The 19218-nt window shown below is 40.6% G+C and overlaps 1 protein-coding gene across 2 annotated transcripts; it reads right to left on the reverse strand.

The window, feature by feature from the left end:
• Positions 1 to 480: 480 nt before the first annotated feature.
• LOC127972663 (integumentary mucin C.1-like) lies at positions 481 to 16440 on the reverse strand. 2 transcript variants are annotated; one of them, XM_052576347.1, is made up of 9 exons: positions 16169 to 16429; positions 13844 to 14038; positions 13515 to 13544; positions 13068 to 13166; positions 12763 to 12987; positions 2229 to 2270; positions 1639 to 1674; positions 1415 to 1484; positions 481 to 1321 (listed from the first exon to the last, which is right to left on the reverse strand). In XM_052576347.1, exons 1-9 carry the CDS (start codon positions 16239 to 16241, stop codon positions 1147 to 1149), a joined length of 945 nt encoding a protein of 314 aa, XP_052432307.1. In that variant the 5' UTR covers positions 16242 to 16429; the 3' UTR covers positions 481 to 1146. The 2 variants fall into 2 exon arrangements, with proteins under 2 accessions (XP_052432307.1, XP_052432315.1); XM_052576355.1 differs by lacking the exon at positions 12763 to 12987 and having other exon boundaries at positions 16169 to 16440.
• Between the last annotated feature and the right edge of the window lie 2778 nt (positions 16441 to 19218).

Below are 19218 nucleotides of genomic sequence, written 5' to 3' on the forward strand. Positions count from 1 at the left end.
CGGCCTCGTTCCATTCCCACGGCTCTCGGCCCGCCCCTCTGGTCACATACCCCCCCATCGCCCCTCGCAGGCCAGGGGGTACTCATGAGACTGCTCTCAACCCCCCTCCCCCCTCCGGGGGAGCCGATCACGGTGGCCGCAGAGTACCTGGGGGTAAGGACAGACAGACGAGGCGAGAGAAAAGGATGAAAATTTTTTTTTTTCCGGTTCCCAGACACACTGCCGCTCAGCCTTGGAATGCTGCCTGGAATGCTGTGCTCTTTACAGCACCAACACCTGACAGATATAGAGACATAAGTGTGCTTGCATAAAAATGATTTACATTGACTGACAATGTTTGCAGTCACATAGTTTAAATACCAGCGTCAACCAGAAATTGCTGATGCTGCTAACCATCTATAAATTTACTACATGAGAAACACTGATCTAAAAGTTGCTTGTGCGTTTTGTCATTGAACAATATACATACAAAGACCATGGTTTAAAAACAATATAAAACTTTATTCATTTTATGAAAATATTAAAAGAGAAGAGGGTGAGATTAGGGACATTAGATGGAAGTTGATCAAATATGTGGTATATCATTTTGGCTGGTATATTTCATGGAATGAAAAATATTTAAAACCGTGTTCCCCCATGACAATCCAAATCCGATTATTTGAGTATCCAATTGAAATCTGGTCTAAACGACTGTCCAAACTGTGCATCTCAACTGTTCAGATCATATTAATGCATATCTGCATTGGTTTATGTGTCAATGTTGGTCTGCCTACACCCAACCAACAAGGTTTGCAATACTGATGATGTCTTACAACATGACAACATGTTGCCACTTCACTGGATTATTACATCTTATGCTATGATTATTACAGAAACATAGGAAGCTGGAATACACAGCTTTATTCCATGTTATCGTCTCTGCTGGTCTCTGTGTAGACCAGCAGTATATTGTCATTTTCTTCTCGACTTTTACCTTAATTTATTTCTGCAAAGACATTAAGCAAGTTTTCTTCAAACGATGTCTGATATGTTTTTGTTTTATGTGGCATAAGAAAGTGCCATAGACAAAAAACAAAAACAAAGAAGCTATGCAAAATTTCTATATGGGCTGACAGTCTGAACAAAACTTATAAGGAGTCTGTCTTATCATGTGTCCACACATTGTGGTTGATTTATGAAAATTTCAGAGTCTTCTGTGGAATTGTCAGCTGGTGAACTTTGTGGTACAGATGTGTAGGAAGTGCAGGCAACTGAGTTGGTAAGAATTATTACGTTCCTGTTTGGATCTGCATTGTTCCTGTTTGTTAGCCGATTTCTTGACCTGTAGGTTGGAGGATGAAAACAATTAAGGCAGAAGCTGAAAAAAAGCCTGTAAGTTGAAGCTTCAAACCATAATAGATTTTATAAAACAAACCTCCACCATAAAAGCAATACTGCTGCTATCAGGCAAAGGATAATTATGCCTGTAACTCCACCTACTGTTGCTAAATGTTGATAAAACAAAAATGAAAAGAAAGTTTCAAAATACAATAATGAGTACAGAATGGAGAATTATTATATATTTATGTGTGTGTGTGTGTGTGTGTGTATTTCTATTTATCTATTTAAAATAGATTAACAACAATGCATGGCACTCACATTTATAACCACTGGAAAATGCTCCTGACTTGTCTCCTAAATGAAAGAGATTTGATTGGTTTGTTTGTTTAAAAATAAAAATAAATAAATAAAAATGTCATCAATTATACACACTAATGCTGTTCCAAGCTATAGAGCTTTAAAAGGATAAATACACCATAAAAATGCCCATATGATTTCTGTGCTACATTCCGAGTCCTCAGAATCCATTGAACAGCTTTGTGTGAGGAAAAGACAGAAAGATGTTGTTCACTGAAAATCTTTCCTTGTCCATAACTCTAAAAAATATAACATTTTATAGTGGTTTTCTGCCTTTTGGGAGCTTTGACAGCCCCTTGAAAGATGAAAGATGTCACATATACCTATAGAAAAAAAAGTGATAGTGAAGAAAAAGAATTCTTTCCAATGCATCTCATGAAACTGGTTGAGAAAATGGCCAGAGTTCTAATTTACTTTCAAGAATCCCCTCATTTTTTCATTTGTGTAACAGGTTATAGTCCCTGCATAATTCCTAATTTCATCTGATTGATTTTAGATAATTGAAGTTAGAGAATATTATCTCTATGGATGACTACAAGCAAATAAATTACCTTCAGAATCTGTAGTGGTTCTAGTAGTAGCTGCATTGCCTCCTAATACAAAAATGGGAGAAGGATAGAATTATAGTGAGAGGCAGTGAGTTTTCAAAGAATGAGGGAAGAAGTATATGTCCTAAATATTTAAATAGTCATGAACAACTCTCTAATTCATGAATTGCAAGCCAACATGTGTTAAATGGGTTAATTGACACTGCCATTGATGTCGTGTTGTTAGTCCTGTTAATATGTTAACAATGAAAATTGGCATGACATGTTTTGGAATAATAATACTTTACTAACATTACAGAGCGACTTAAAGTAAATCATTATTTTATAAAATAATGGAATAAATTATAAAAAATGTTACCCTATGATGGGACCCCTATATAGGTAGAGTTCAACCAAAAGTAAATCCTGCAGTGAGATAATCTGTAGCCTATGACTTACTTTTGTGTAACACTAAAGGACAGATTTAGCAAAGTGCTTTTACACTGACAGTAGTTGGTGATCATGTCTGACCAAATATCATCATAAAAGTAGTCCACATGAGTTTTATTCCAAGTCTTCTGAAGTCTTCTTTTGCAATGTTTCCACAATTTTTTTCATTAGCTGTTTTATGAAAGCCGTGTTCAGCATCAACTTTCATTGTATGAAAAAGAGTATAAACCCGATTCCAAAAAAGTTGGGAAAGTGTACAATTTGTGAGTTAACAAGGAATTGATTAATTTACAAATCTCATAAGCTTATATGTTATTCACAATAGAATATAGATAACATATCAAATGTTGAAAGTGAGACATTTTGAAATGCCATGCCAAATATTGGCTCATTTTGGATTTCATAAGAGCTACACATTCCAAAAAAGTTGGGACAGGTGACAATAAGAGGCCGGAAAAGTTAAATGTACATATAAGAAACAGCTGGAGGACCAATTTGCAATTTATTAGGTCAATTGGCAACATGAATGGGTATTAAAAAGATCCTCTCAGAGTGGCAGTGTGTCTCAGAAGTCAAGATGGGCAGAGGATAACCAATTCCCCCAATGCTGTGGCGAAAAATAGTGGCGCAATATCAGAAAGGAGTTTCTCAGAGGAAAAATTGCAAAGAGTTTGAAGTTATCATCATCTACAGTCCATAATATAATCCAGAGATTTAGAGAATCTGGAACAATCTCTGTGTGTAAGGGTCAAGGTGGGAAAACCATACTGGATGCCTGTGATCTTCGGGCCCTTAGACGGCACTGCATCACATAAAGGAACGCTATTGTAATGGAAATTACAACATGGGCTCAGGAATACTTCCAAAAAACATTGTCGGTGAACACAATCCCCCGTGCCATTTGCAGTTGCCAGCTAAAACCCTATAGGTCAAAAAAGAAGCCATATCTAAACTTAGAAGCGCAAGGACAAGTTGTTATCAGCGCTCAGTTCAGAAGCCTGCATCTCTGATGGTATGGGGTTGCATGAGTGCATGTGGCATGGGCAGCTTACACACCTGGAAAGCCACCATCAACGCTGAAAGATATATCCAAGTTCTAGAACAACATATGCTCCCACCCAGACGTTGTCTCTTTCAGGAAAGACCTTACATTTTCCTACATGACAATGCCAGACCACATACTGCATCAATTACAACATCATGGCTGCGCAGAAGAAGGATCTGGGTACTGAAATGGCCAGCCTGCAGTCCAGATCTTTTGGCTCATCAAAAAGAGGAAGATGGGACAAAGAAGACCTAAGACAGTTGAGCAACTACAAGCCTCAGACATAACATTCTTATTCCTAAACTTGAGCAACTTGTCTCCTCAGTCCCCAGATGTTTGCAGACTGTTATAAAAAGAAGAGGGGATACCGCACAGTGGTAAACATGGCCTTGTCAACTTTTTTGAGATGTCTTGATGACATGAAATTTAAAATCAACTTATTTTTCCCTTAAATTATACATTATTGGTTTAAAAATTTGATATGTCATGTATGTTGTATTCTGAATAAAATATTGAAATTTGAAACTTCCACATCATTGCATTCTGTTTTTATTCACAATTTGTACAGTGTCCCAACTTTTTTGGAATCGGGTTTGTATTTTGGACATTCTGTTGCTAATAACTAATTTTGCATTCCTTCAAAAGAATTAACAAAAACTTTCTTTGGGTAACCTATAACTTTGCTTATCAAGATCTGCACACAACATGACGTGGGATCTCAAACAATGTTAGTTTCATATTCATCATATGTGGTTAGTTATACACATCGCGGGTTTCGTCATATGTAGTTGTGAAGATATCACCCACATTTTTGAACACAACAGGAAGATCTTTTCAAAGTCGTCCTGTTGTCATGGTTTGCATCCTGTTGTTTTGTCTCAATATAACAAAGACTCTTTGGGGTAATGTAAGATAGTAACTCCACACTTAAATCCCATGTCATATTCAGTCATCATTTTAATTAACATTCAGAATTTAACTTCAGAAAATTAGTATGCAATGCACTAAATAGGTTTTATTTGAACTCTTAATTCATATTGAACAGCAGATTTACTAAAAATTAACTGCGGTCACTAAAAGTGTGTTTTGTATGTTTTAACTGTGCTGAATTCATGGTACCCAATTCATCAAAGGAATTACGTAAATCACGGAAAAATTGTGATGAAACCAATTTGCACCAGGTAAATGACAAACCTACATAAAAAAATAAATAAATCCAGTCTATTTGAACTGAAACAATGATATTCAAGTTCAAAATATCATTAGGCTCAAATGAAGGAGTTGCCAATATCTTTGCCACGATTGCTGGAAAGTACACTCAAACACATTGTTCCCTTTCGAAGGGAACTTCGACAATACGTCATCGACGCTATGGGGAACGCCTCAGGTGTGACAGGTGTCTGAAATCAAATATCAACTCACAGCAATCATGCTGACCGGCGACAGCCGTGAATCATCAGCTTGAATGATGAGCGTGCGACCTGGATATAAAAGGGCGCCTTGAAACCATGACAATATCCTTTTCGTCTTCAGGGACTGTTTTGTCTGATTTAAACGTCTGCTTACAGCGAAAATGAAACACACATCTAAGGCAAGTCCTAAAAGTTTCGTGAAATGTGCTGACCCGTGCCCAAGATATTTGTCACCGGGTGACACTCACGAGATGTGTGTGTACTGTTTGGGTGAAGAGCACGCACAGGATGCTCTTGAGGGAGCGTCCTGTGCAAATTGTGAGCGTTTTCCTATTAGAACGCTCCGCTCTTGTCTGGCTCTCTTCTCGAGGGAAGAGAGTTCAGCGTCTGGTCCTCGCGGATCGGGTCCCGCTCGTGCCGAGGCAGAGCGGCGACGCACTTCATGGGGCTCCCAGATGGAGCTTGCTGACAGTCTTGAGGGGGGCGTTAACCTCTCGGACGCGTCATCGGCTGACGAGAGTGAGCTGCAGGTGGATGACGGAGACTTTTCTCCTACTAATACTGCAGCGAGTGCTCTTCAGGCCGGGCAAGAGATGGCTGAGGAGGATGATTTAGATCCTCAACCTCGTCAGCCATCCTGCCCCGTGTACGCAGAGTTGGTGGAAGTTATGGAGCGCACCACTGACAAACTTCAGTTGCCATGGCGGTGCGCTCAGGGAGAGATCGTTCGCGGTCATTTGGATGATCGGTTTCTCCCTGAACATAGACCACCAGCTCAGCAGAGCCTTCCATTCCTTCGTGATCTCCATTCAGAGATCGAGAGGGCATGGAAGAAACCGTACTATGCCCGTATTCATCGACATCAGCGGGGTAACTTCGCTGATGTTGAGGGGATCGATGAGTACGGTTATGTGTCGATTCCGCCCGTTGACGAGACGTTTGCGAACTATCTCGTTTCTGGGCGGGTGTCGACACTAAAAGCTCCGACTCTGCCATCCAAGCCCCTTAAAACCACGGCTCGCTTGAATGGCAGAGCGTACACGGCAGCAGGTCAGGCTGGTGCTGCCCTTCATACCATGGCAGTGCTCCAAGCCTACCAAGCTGACCTGCTGCAGGATCTCGACCAGGGGGCAGGGCTGTCCCCTGAGGCGGTCGCTGAGTTGCGCCGGACCACAGATTTGTCCCACCGGGCCACTTAACAGACTGCTGCCGCGATCGGCCGATCGATGGCGGCGATGGTGGCCACAGAGAGGCATCTGTGGCTCAACTTGGCTGATATAGGGGAGAAAGAAAAGTCCCTTCTCCTTGATTCACAAGTTTCGCCTGCTTAACTTTTTGGCACCTCCGTTGAACCGGTGGTTGGGAAGTTTAGGGAGGCGAAGGCGCGCTCGGCTGCATTTAAGACCTGTATACCGCTGAGATCCGGGCCCCAGCCCAGGCCGGCGGGAGGACCTGGTCCGTCTTTGTCTGAGGACCGTAGGCAGGACCAGAGGTCTAGTGTCGCCTCTCAAGCCCCCCCTCCATGGAGGAGTAGGACACAGAGGAGGCGAGCCTCCCGCAAAAAGAGGGACTTAAGGGAGGTCATTCAGCACAAGCGCTGCAACGCTCACCGGAAGTATGGTCTGATCTCCCTGGAGGGCTTTTTCTACCAGCCCTCTCCCTCTTCTTGACTCCCCAGGCGTTTATGTTACACCAGCCCTGGGGATGGGCCTTATGATGAGAACTATGTTCTGATGGGCCTCCGTAGCAACTGGTTGATGTGAGCGCCTCTTTTAGGCATGTAAAAGTGGTGGACCCCAGATTCATTGGGAACTCTCTGGCGAGTCTTCACTCCGCACGCCGCAGGTGAACTTTTTGGTTTGTAAAATTCTGTGTGTATAACTAACACTGATTGTATTTCTCTACAGACCTTGTTCCCTGTATAGACCTAGGGGGTCATTCTTAGAGGAGCAATTAAAGTATGGACTTTAGGGCCCTGAAGCCTCCTCCAGTTTGTGGCTAGAACGAATTAGGAAGAAGCTCAAAGGAGATTTGGCTTCTGTGCTGAGTATGTGATGGCCTTCCTGTCATAACATTTTATATGCGTGGTGGGCCACCGCTCATTTCTGTTTAGCCTCAGGGCTATTAGCCACCCAGGGGTAGAGTAGTTGGTCTTCCAAAAAAAAAAAAACTTTTTTGCTTTAGGTTTAGACTGACGCTGGCGCTTCAGATAGATCTTCAGATAGATGTCCTGCCTATCGGTTTGTGACATTGGTATCCTGAGTACTCGCTCCCCTGAGCTCTGTAGGGTTTCAGTAGGTTGAGTGTTTTCACAGCCTCTCAATCAAGTAGGCTGTGGCTCCTCCGAGCCCTCAGGTAGATCTATGCTTGTAGGTCGGCCCTCATCCGGGTCGCCTCTGTAGCTGGCCTAGGCTATGCTAGGGATATTGGAGGCGTGTTGCTAAGTATAGCTGCCACATTCATTATGTGTTAGGCTTCCTCCCATAGATTTCAGCCTCCTCCCTTAAATGGGAGTTGTTGGCCAAGGCCCGCCCCTTTCTCTGCATTCAGGGGTGATAGAGTAATGCAGGGTGGTAGCTGAGGTAGGATCAGTCTGGCAGGGTTAGGCATCTTTCGCTCTGCGAAGTGACAGTTTGTCAGACCCTGCCGAACAGAGATGTTTTTGGGCCTCTAGAGCTGGCTGCACTCAGCCCGTTGAGCTAATCGTTCGACTGATGGGTTGAAGTGGGTTGGCTTGCAATTTAGCCCCCCCCCCCCCCCCCCAGGCTGGGAGCAGGACAAATCCCTGTCACCCTTTGGAGCCACTTGCAGGCCTGCTCCCTGTCTAACATTGCAGGGGCATATGAACTAAACTACATTTCATTCTGGTTTTTGAACTCCGCCCCCTTTGAAGCCAGAGCATTGCCATGGGCTGACGCCTATGATTTTAGTAGGTAGGCCCCTAATGGGGCCTCCACTAGGCAGAATGGCGTATGTTGTACTCCCCTGCTATAAGGGTATTTGCTTTTTGCTCAGTACACTGCCTCTGGCAATGTGATTAGGTACCAGGATGCTGTTGCAACAGCTTTCTGCCGCGAAGGCTGCACGGTTGGGTAGTAGGCCCTAGCAGGCCTCCTTGACCGAATAGCCCCCAATAGGGCTCCTAGGCCAGCTCACCTTCGGTGGTTGGCCCTGGTAGTTCGGGCAGAAGGCTCACTGCCGATTAGTAGGCCTTAACAGGCCCCCTCGGATGTGGGACATAACATTGTGGAACATACACTAGGTCAAAACTATGGGAAAAGTTTTTTAATAGTATGGTTCCAGCAGTGTTCGTTAAAGTAGCAGAATAGACTCGCTATCAGCTAGTAGGCTCGACCAGGCCTCCCTGTTAGGCGAGTCCCCAGCAGCAGTTACATCCAGCTGATTAAACTGTTTCAGGTAGTAGGCCTCTTCAGGTCTCCCTGAAGGTGGGCTCCCACAATTTGTGGTGGTCAGGTAGTAGGCTTTACTAGGCCTCCCTGAGGGTTTAATCCCACATACTGTGGTTACTAGGTGGCAGGCCCCACAGGCCTCCCTGAAGTTGAATTCCCTTGAACTGTCAGGTAGTAGGCCTTATAAGGCCTCCCTGAAGGCAAGGCCCCAAAGACAGTCAACTGGACTGCCAGTCTGGCTCACTATCAGCTATGGTTTTCAGGTAGTAGGCCTCTCCAGGCCTCCCTGAAAGTAAGCTTTCCTGCACTGTGTTTATCAGGTAGTAGGCCTCACTAGGCCTCCCTGAAGTTGAGCTCCCAAATACTGTGAATAGGCCTCACCAGGCCTCCCTGGAGTTGAGTTCCAAATAACTTTCAGTTTCCACTTAAGGTGGTTATCTGGTAACAGGTCGTAGGCCTCTCTAGGCCTCTCTGTAGGTGAACTCCCACATATTGTGGTTGTCAGGTAGTAGGCTTCACCAGGCCTCTCTGAAGGTGAGCTCCCACATACTGTGGTTGTCAGGTAGTAGGCCTCACCAGGCCTCCCTGGAGTTGAGTTCCAAATTACTTTCAGTTTCCACTTAAGGTGGTTATCTGGTAACAGGTCGTAGGCCTCTCTAGGCCTCTCTGTAGGTGAACTCCCACATATTGTGGTTATCAGGTAGTAGGCTTCACCAGGCCTCTCCGAAGGTGAGCTCCCACATACTGTGGTTGTCAGGTAGTAGGCCTCTCCAGGTCTCCCTGGGAGTAGTTTCACGGTGATGCTGGGTTTTGTAAGCTAGTGGCCACTTACTTTCAGTTTAGCAGTCCTTAGCAGGCAGCTACCGAAGGTGAGCTTGCGCCCTGGCTCGGCTCAAGTTTTTATTCTCTGCTACGGGTTCCCTCCTGGAACCTCTTTATCCTGCTACAGCCTGGTTGCCTACCAGGTAGATCTTATGCTCCCCTCACCGAGGGTCAATGTGAGTATGTGGTCTCCTGAGTCTGGTCAGTCGGTCGTAGGCCTCTCATGAGGCCTCCCAGTTAGATCAGTCCTTAGGCCCTCACAGGCCTCCTCAGTGTTTTTGAAACACAAACACTGGGCAGATCCGTGGATCGAGTAGAGAAACTCCCCTCGCTGGCAAGGGTTGTAAAGCACTACGCTGAGTCATACTCTCCAGTATATCCCGTCTCTGAGATCCGGGCCGAGTGGTTCACTGCCTGCTCCGCAGTTCCTCGGGCTGGATGCCTTCCTAAAGGCAAGTGTCCAGAGGCTCTGTCTTCGGACAGACAGGAAGTGGCCAGTCTGTAGTGTCTTATGTAGTGGCACCAGGTCAGGCCTGCCTGGTGGCTTTTCAGGTGGTACATTCCCCTGAATAGTGACTGGCTGGGGTTCCCTCGGGTTCCCTAGCCACATTCCCTAGAAGGGACCCCTTCTAAGAAGTTGAAGTTGTGGTCCTAGGCCCTTGAGCAGGCCCAGGTAGACCTTTCACTAAACTATGTTTATGGAGGTTTTCTGTGGTATCATATAGCTTGGGCTATGACCGTAGGGAGTGCTGTCACTGACAGCCCTGTGTGACCTGAGGGTGAGTGGTTCTAGCGTTCATTGAATTGCTGGTTCTGACAGTTTTCACTGCCATTGGGCATGCACTCCCTTTAGCATGGCGGCGTGGGTATTTCGTTCCCCATAGCGTCGATGACGTATTGTCGAAGTTCCCTTCGAAAGGGAACGTCTCAGGTTACAAATGTAACCTTTGTTCCCTGAGAACAGGGAACGAGACAATACGTCTCCCAGCCATGCCTCAAGGTCTGCCTGCCAAACAGTCCCTTCAGACGAAAGGATATTGTCATGGTTTCAAGGCGCCCTTTTGTATCCAGGTCGCACGCTCATCATTCAAGCTGATGATTCACGGCTGTCGCCGGTCAGCATGATTGCTGTGAGTTGATATTTGATTTCAGAAATCAAAACTGCGGGCGGCAGATCCTTTTCCTATTTGGCGCCTAAACTCTGGAATAACCTACCTAACATTGTTCGGGAGGCAGACACACTCTTGCAGTTTAAATCTAGATTAAAGACCCATCTCTTTAACCTGGCATACACATAACATACTAATATGCTTTTAATATCCAAATCCGTTAAAGGATTTTTAGGCTGCATTAATTAGGTAAACTGGAACCGGAACACTTCACATAACACCGTACTTTCTACATCATTAGAAGAATGGCATCTACGCTAATATTTGTCTGTTTCTCTCTTGTTCCGAGGTCACCGTGGCCACCAGATCCAGTCTGTGTCCAGATCAGAGGGTCACTGCAGTCACCCGGATCCAGTACGTATCCAGACCAGATGGTGGATCAGCACCTAGAAAGGACCTCTACTGCCCTGATAGACAGCGGAGACCAGGACAACTAGAGCCCCAGATACAGATCCCCTGTAAAGACCTTGTCTCAGAGGACCACCAGGACAAGACCACAGGAAACAGATGATTCTTCTGCACAATCTGACTTTGCTGCAGCCTGGAATTGAACTACTGGTTTCATCTGGTCAGAGGAGAACTGGCCCCCCAACTGAGCCTGGTTTCTCCCAAGGTTTTTTTCTCCATTCTGTCACCGATGGAGTTTCGGTTCCTTGCCGCTGTCGCCTCTGGCTTGCTTAGTTGGGGTCACTTCATCTACAGCGATATCATTGACTTGATTGCAAATTAAAACAGACACTATTTCAACTGAACAGAGATGACATAACTAAATTCAATGATGAACTGCCTTTAACTATCATTTTGCATTATTGAGACACTGTTTTCCAAATGAATGTTGTTCAGTGCTTTGGCGCAATGTATTTTGTTTAAAGCACTATATAAATAAAGGTGATTGATTGATTGATTCAGACACCTGTCACACCTGAGGCGTTCCCCATAGCGTCAATGACATATTGTCTCGTTCCCTGTTCTCAGGGAACAAAGGTTACATTTGTAACCTGAGACGTTTTCCTTTATTTCCCACCTGGTTTCAACTGATAGTGATTAGGGCTTCACCTGACAAAAGATTTTCCTAGCTGTCTAGTAGTCAACTAAATGTGCAATTAGTCAAATAATCCAAAGTTTATATTAACTGAATTAAATATATACTGGGGGATTGGGAACCAAACCATAATGGGGCTTTAATATATAGCTTATGAAGCTATATGTTAAGCTTGCAGCAAAGCACCGGCAAAAGAAAAGACGATGTGTTAGGGAAAAAATAGCAAGGAGATATTTAATATTTTATGAATTAGGTAGTGTTTTCACAGTTGGATGCTGACTCGCCATCCTCTCTGCTGTAAAGTGGACACATCTTCAGAGAGAAATACAACGTTCATATGGATTACATAATCATAGAGTATTTGTTTTTGACATGAATTGGTTCATTTCAAAATAGACATTTCAAGCTTTCCGTAGATACATTTTTCATGTCTGTGAGGTAAGTAGCCTATACGTAGCCATAAGTAGCCATATTTAAGGCCGATGAATGATAGGTGCACTTTTGGACATCATTTGCCCGATATACTGTAATTACCCCAAGGACCAGCCTTAACAATCTGTCCATAATGGACACAGGGATTTTTTTCAGCGACAAATCGACTAATAAAATTTAATTTAACTAAGCCTCTACTAGTCGACAATTTTTTAGTTGACTTTTAGTGGGGCTCCCCTAGTGGTAATAGTACAGCACAATTTTTTCTGAATGAAGTGCAATCTGTACTGAGTTTAAAGGAGTAATGTTTGTTCAAATGGTTGGTGTGATGGTTGGTAAAAAAGATTTAGGTATTACACAGATTTTTTCATGTGCAGAAAGGGGTTTAACAGTTTAGTGAAGTGTTAGAACACATGTATCTACAGTAAACATAGCTTTAGTTTAATGAAGATTATTGAAATTCTGTCATAATTTATCAATTATGTTTTTGTTTTTTTTAAATGACTTTTTCAAGCTTGTTTTGATGTAAGAAGTTTGAATATGTATAAGTAAATTAAAAGCTTGCCAGCTCTTGGTCATTACAAACTGTATGGAAAAAAGCAGCATGAACATTCTGCTAAATGTCTCCTTTTTGGGTTCTGTTGAAGAAAGAAAGTCATATTGGTTTGGAAAGACACAAGGGTGAGTACATGATGACAGATAGTTATCAGTTTGTGTTAACCATTCCACTAAAGTTACCCCCATGCACATTAGCCCATCATAGCAAATGGCTTCACCTGTTGTTGTAGTGAAAGAGCCTGACGGGATATTTGACGATGATTTTGCTGTCATAAATTCTCTGCTCGTGAAGCTGCTGGATGTTGAAGTTGTAATCTCATTGGTTGTTGTAGTAGACTCCACTACTTTAGTTGTGCACCTCAGATTTGGCAGGCTGGTGGTAGTCCTTTTTGTTTTGCTTGTGACAACTTCATTTGTTGTTGTCACAGCTATATGTCCTGTTGCTGAAATGTGCCAAGCAATTACCTTAAATCAAGGCCTACCCAAAAAAGATCAATACATACATGCATAAATTGACATATACCTGTGGTTGCTGTGCTTGTGCCATGAACTGTGGTATTACTTCTTGCAGCTCTTTCTGTGGTGGATGATGTGAAATGTTGAGGAGAGAATGGGGTCTTTGCTAATGCAAAAACATAATACAGGACACTTTAGTCATCTTGGTGATCAAAGGGGGATGTGTTTAATTATTTTTTGTTGTTGTTTTTAAAACACTTTTCATATCCGGAGACAACTTAACAAACTATTCATATGTTAATTATCCTAAAAAAAACTGTGGTTCTATCAAAACATTGCTTTGTTAAGCATTCCGACACAGTAACACTGGCATAACCATTTTTAAAAATGATATTCCTTTGGGTGAGGTCTGTCTGTTGGTGTGACCAATGTTAATGCATTTGGTATCGAGGTGCATAAAATACACACATCACTTTTCACTTCAACAACATATACAGAAAAAGATGGCACTTACTTGAGGACACACTTGAATTTCTGGGATTAGCTGTAAAGTAGAAACAATAAAATCACTAAATTTATCACCTTATATCTGTTAGGATAAACCAACATCTATATTTCAGAATCATGTGGAGTCAACAAAAATAATCTGTTTTTAAACATCTGATATTTTACGCCAATTTTACAAAAAATTCTTCTAGCAAGAAGGCTTGTGTTTCTGTGTGACTTTGTGCTTGGACCAGCTTGAAAGTTTACAATTTAGTTAAAGTAAAAACTAGGGGGCGGACATGTCATGCACGCCAGTCTTGTAATGTCAAGTATCTCTTCAACAAACAAGACTCTTACGTATGCACTCTAGGAGAAGGTCAGAGCACCAGGATGTGTTGCCACCTTTTTCCTTGCATCGAAACACGTTGGATGTCCCTGCCCTCCTTAAATAGCCCTTTGCACATTGAACGCGAATACGCTCACCGATGTTACATTGTTTGTCTGGAAAAGGTGCTGTGTTGTTGAGGATTGAAATTCGGGTTACACAGCCACCTAAGATAAAGAAAGAGTAATGTCATTAAAATATCACATATGCAAACAAAGAAATTCATGGATAGAATCAAATTCATCAACACATTTGTACATATCAAGATCTGTAAAAACATTGACCTAATGGAAAGTGTGTTAAAAAACAATACGTTTCGTTTAACTTACTAAGAAATAAAGTAAGTTTCAAACTTGTACAGTAAGAAATGAAGTAAGTTTCAAAATGTGAAATACAATTCAGCTTTCTGCCATCAGGTAGGTGGATATGCATATAAATGGCACATATTAAGGGATGAGAAACTTGGCCCACCCGCAGTGATACACTGTGCTATTTCTGGGTATGTGTACAACCTACAGAACTTCATATACTTCTGAATGATATCAAAATTTGAAAATGATCCAGGATTATCATAGTTTGAAATTAAGTTTGTGTACACGTTTCACCACAGATTCTTCTGTGACCCTTTCGCAATGTAAAGCCAGACAAGACATCAATTCCACAGCCATTTGGTAATGGCTGTATTATGTTGAACACAAAAGGATCATTCTGAAGAATATTCATGCAAATCAAGAAAACTATTAATAATAAGGGAATGGTTGACATAAAATGAATCATAATTAATATGATTATTAATTTAAATTAATCATGATTATCAAAGTTAATAACCTCTTAAATTTCATTGTTTACCACACAAGCGCACTGTATGGTTTCAGAAAATGTGTAATTTACTACATTTATGGTGCTTTTTGGAGATTGACAGACATGGTCTCTAAACTGCTGGTGTATTAAAAAGATTTGCATGAATATTCTTCAGAATGATCCTTTTGTGTTCAACATAATACAGCATATAGGTTTCAAACTATGAATGAGCGCACATAATAGCAGAAATGTTATTTTTTTGTGGGAAATATTACCTTAATTTAATACCTAATAAATATTGTAATGTAACAGTTTAAACTTCCAATTTATGAACAATCCTCTCAAGTATTCTTTAGTACATAAGAAGGTTTCTTTGCTAAAGCCATTGTGTAAATACATACCTTTATTTGGACATTCACACATATTTGAATTGGTTGTTTATGGGGACTTTCCATAGGCGTAATTTATTTTTTAACTGTACAAACTGTATTTTCTATCGCCCTACACCTAAATGTACCCCTCGCAGAAAACTTTGTGCGTTTTTAGATTTTCAAATAAACTACCATTTAATACATTTTAGAGCCTTTTGAATTATGGGGAAGTGTGTGTGTACTGGTTTGGGTGGTTTACGAGTACAGATATTTGTATAATGACTTGGGTATAGCACAGGTATTACAATATGAAGGTGGTCTATGAGGACACTGCCTGTGTCCCTGGGATTCAAAAATTTTTTATTTATTAATTATGATTAATTTTGATAATCATGATTAATTTTAATTAATAATCATATTAATTATAATTAGTTTCTAAGTCAGACAATCTGTTAATAATTAATGTTTTTTCTTACTTTGAGGTTAATTATCTTGACCTAGTGAAAAAATGTTGATGACTTGTAGATTAGCATATGAAAGTAAAAATAGATTGGGTTTGTGCCTGGTTTCAGTTATCAGAATAACCAGAATTATTCATATAGAAACAGAGAATATCATAGTTATCATTTGTTTTGGCTATATATGTTTAAAAGTTAAACAATATTCAGAACATATATATAGTTAGTATGCATGATGTACTTAACGGTTGTTCTATTCCAGCATTTACTCCAACAGCATTTGTCAAAATTTATCCAAATTCCAAGCGTGAAGAAAAAATACCTCGGTATTTAAACAAACAAATACATAAATGCAAACTGTAAATAATATAATTATTATTTCCATATTCTAGGGGACTGTCACATGAATGTGTTTCCATTATTTCATAGGCTATTCAAGTTAATGTTCCTTCTCTGGTTTCTTTTTTCAAGACATGGTTTCGGTTTTTATCTCGAAGGCTCTATTAATTCATGGAGAACGTGCTATAGCCAAGCAATTCAATTTAATAGTAGAGTCCACGGTTAAGAAGTAACGCAGAACCTCAGCATAATATGTGCGATATGAAATATCACTCTTCAGGTTTACTCAACATATGTGTATTTTCCCGTAATGATGATCCAAACTTACCGCTTGCTCTGGCAATATTACGCTGATATGCCGCCATTATGAAAACCAGTTTAACGAGCATATGCATGTCCATTTATCCCGGAGAATTCAGAGGGTACGCAGACGGTTAAATCCTCACGAATGTGTATGAAATAACAGCGCCGAGCACAGAGTTGCGACATTTGTACGCGTTTCAGAGGATACGTCACTTTCACTTTCACTTTTTGGAGGCGTCCGTGCCAGCTACGTTCTTGAAGGAAATGCTTTAAAGGCATTTACACTTCAAATTGACTTGTACAGTAAAGAAAAAGTATCCTATATGTTTTAAACGTATGATTTGTATACCGTAAATTAAAAAGCCTACACCACAGCTATCATTACAGGGGCGTTTAGGATTGTATACACGGGGGGCTGCGCCCTCAGACAGACCATTAGATACAAATTAACTAAACTTTAATTTGTATTATTGTATTAAGTAAACCAACACAAATGTCAATTAAATCTGTAGTAGTTAAGAGCAGCGAGCTTCTCTATTTTTATTTAGTTGTTTGATTAACCTTTTAAGAAAAGCACGGTTCCATTTAATGCACATCCGACATAACTGCTAACTTAAGACGTATAGCCTAAATCGATATTCATCAAGTTTCATTCTGACATAAATTTGTTATTTGTGTGCTGTCTGAGAGATGGCTTCCATGCGTGCGTTCTTCAGGTGTCAAGTCAAATCACCTTTATGTGTAGCCTATAGCGCTTTATACAATTCTGATTGTGTCTGATCAGCTTAACAGTGTCAAACTGGAAAATAGTTAGTCAATAATGCAAGAAAACAATAAGAGCTTAAAATCATTTAAGTGTTTAAACTAACATGCCTTCAACCAAGGTTCCTCAAATCCTGCAGTGGAGGGCCAAAACCCACTGCAGAGTTCAGCTCCAACCCTGATCAGCTCACCTACAGTACCTGTAGATTTCTAATGCTCTTGAAGACATTGATTAGCATGCTCAGGTGTGTTTGATAAACTTGTGGATCTTGTGGGCCAGATTTGAGGATCAATGCCTTAAACATGAGAATGATACACTTTTTCAAGTTCAATTCAAGTTTATTTGTGTAGTGCTTTTTTACGATACAAATCACTGGAAAGCAACTTTACAAAAAATTAAGTTTCTACAATATTTATAGTAGCTTATCACTGGTGACTGTCAGTAGGTGCATATGGCAGAAACTTTAGGACAAATTAATACAAGATGTATTCAACCAGATGATGAAAACTATTATATAACAGCAATTATTATATGATGCAATCACACTTTAGGCAATATTTGGTAGTTCTGTATGTTGTTTCAGGGTTAGCATCATCTGAGGTCCTCTGAGGGGTTGGCATCATATCTTCAGGGGCGCTGCAAAAGATCCAGGGCTCTATGCATAGGCAGTCCAAATGCCCCCCCCCCCCCTAAAAAATATATACCAGACTTTTCAAGGGCCCTCTCTTCCTTTGGGCAGATAATAGACATAATAATCGTAGTTGCTGTTCCAACCAAGTAAAATTAATTACTTTAACTCAAGCTAAAGAATAATAATCAATCAATCACCTTTATTTATATAGCGCTTTAAACAAAATACATTGCGTCAAAGCAACTGAACAACATTCATTTGGAAAACAGTGTCTCAATAATGCAAAATGATAGTTAAAGGCAGTTCATTTTTGAATTCAGCTACGTCATCTCTGTTCAGTTTAAATAGTGTCTGTGCATTTATTTGCAATCAAGTCAATGATATCGCTGTACACTGAAAAAAGTAATAAGTAAATTTACTTAATTTTTATTTGGCAAGTTTTTGCACAAGCATTTTTCAAGTAAATTTAACACATTTGGAAATTAAGTAAATCTACTTAACTAAGTTAAGTAAAAAAAAAAAGTAATAATAATAAGTACATTTTACTGAGTACAATTTTATTAAATAATACTCAGTTAATGCATTTAGCAGACACTTTTATCCAAAGCAACTTAGTGCATTCAGGCTAACAATTTACACCTATCATGTGTTCCCGGGGAATTGAACTCCCAACCTTACGCTTGCTAATGCAATGTTCTACCACTGAGCTACAGGAACACTTCAAGATTTTGTGAAAAATAAGTGAAAATTTCACTTACTTACTTTTTTATTTTGGAAGAGTTTTTACACTAATAAAAAACCCGAAACAGAGATTCTAGAAATTCCTAAATGTAAAATAATTTTTTTTCAAAACAGTTTTATCAAATGAGGGTAAATAAGTCTCTCACTTCTGTCCCTTTAAACCAGTTTACAGCAAAGACAGCACGAAGGGCTGGATGCACATGATAAATATTCTGCAATTAAGAAAACAGACAAAAGAAATTGCACTGTAAAACCCGATAAGTAAACTTTACTCAAACCGTTTGAGTAAATAGTTTGCCTTGATTTAAACCATGTAAGTTTTAAAACTTTGCATTTAAGTAATTAATTGATTAACTAAGTGCTGATTGAGCATTAGTGATGAACAGCTGCTGTTAACAAACAGAATCACTGAAGAAAAGAGAAACACAAGAACTACTACAACTGACTTCAGACACAGCCTTAGATGAAATCAACTGAAATAAAATACATGAAATCTCTCAAGATCTGATTAAAACACCCACAAACAGCATCACCAGCTCCACTTATTAATAACCAGACTGACTTTATTTCTGTCAGACGTCTACAGAAGATCTTATTGAGAATGAACTAAGGTTTAGATGTTGATTTATTGTTTCATTTGAAGTAACCATGTTAGAGATCAGTGTTTGCTTTAGTTGGGCTCTTGACCCTTGATTGCTGTCTTAGTGTTTTCTCTGGCTGTTATAACCGTGTGTTTCTAAAAAACATCTGTTGTAATTCAAACACCCAGAAGAAAAGCCATCAGGTGTTACACCGGTCTTTACAGGGGGGGTTGTATCTGATCAAAATGCGCATTTGATCAGATACAACTGCAGTCACAAATTATGAGTTGAGTATTATGAGTATTATTATGAGTTTTATTCAAATGCTTGGCAAAAGAGATGTTTTTTTTTTTTATTTA

The sequence above is a fragment of the Carassius gibelio genome, chromosome A4 (assembly GCF_023724105.1).
Source record: "Carassius gibelio isolate Cgi1373 ecotype wild population from Czech Republic chromosome A4, carGib1.2-hapl.c, whole genome shotgun sequence".
NCBI classification, from domain to species: domain Eukaryota; kingdom Metazoa; phylum Chordata; class Actinopteri; order Cypriniformes; family Cyprinidae; genus Carassius; species Carassius gibelio.

Bases quoted from the DNA above. Each gene is read 5' to 3' on its own strand.
- LOC127972663 (XM_052576347.1), bottom strand. From the start codon at position 16,241: ATGGACATGCATATGCTCGTTAAACTGGTTTTCATAATGGCGGCATAT. The intron at 13,167-13,514 runs GTAAGTGCCATC...TTTTTGCATTAG, and splicing joins AAATTCAAGTGTGTCCTCAA to CAAAGACCCCATTCTCTCCT. The intron at 1,485-1,638 runs GTGAGTGCCATG...ATCAACATTTAG, and splicing joins ATTTTCCAGTGGTTATAAAT to CAACAGTAGGTGGAGTTACA.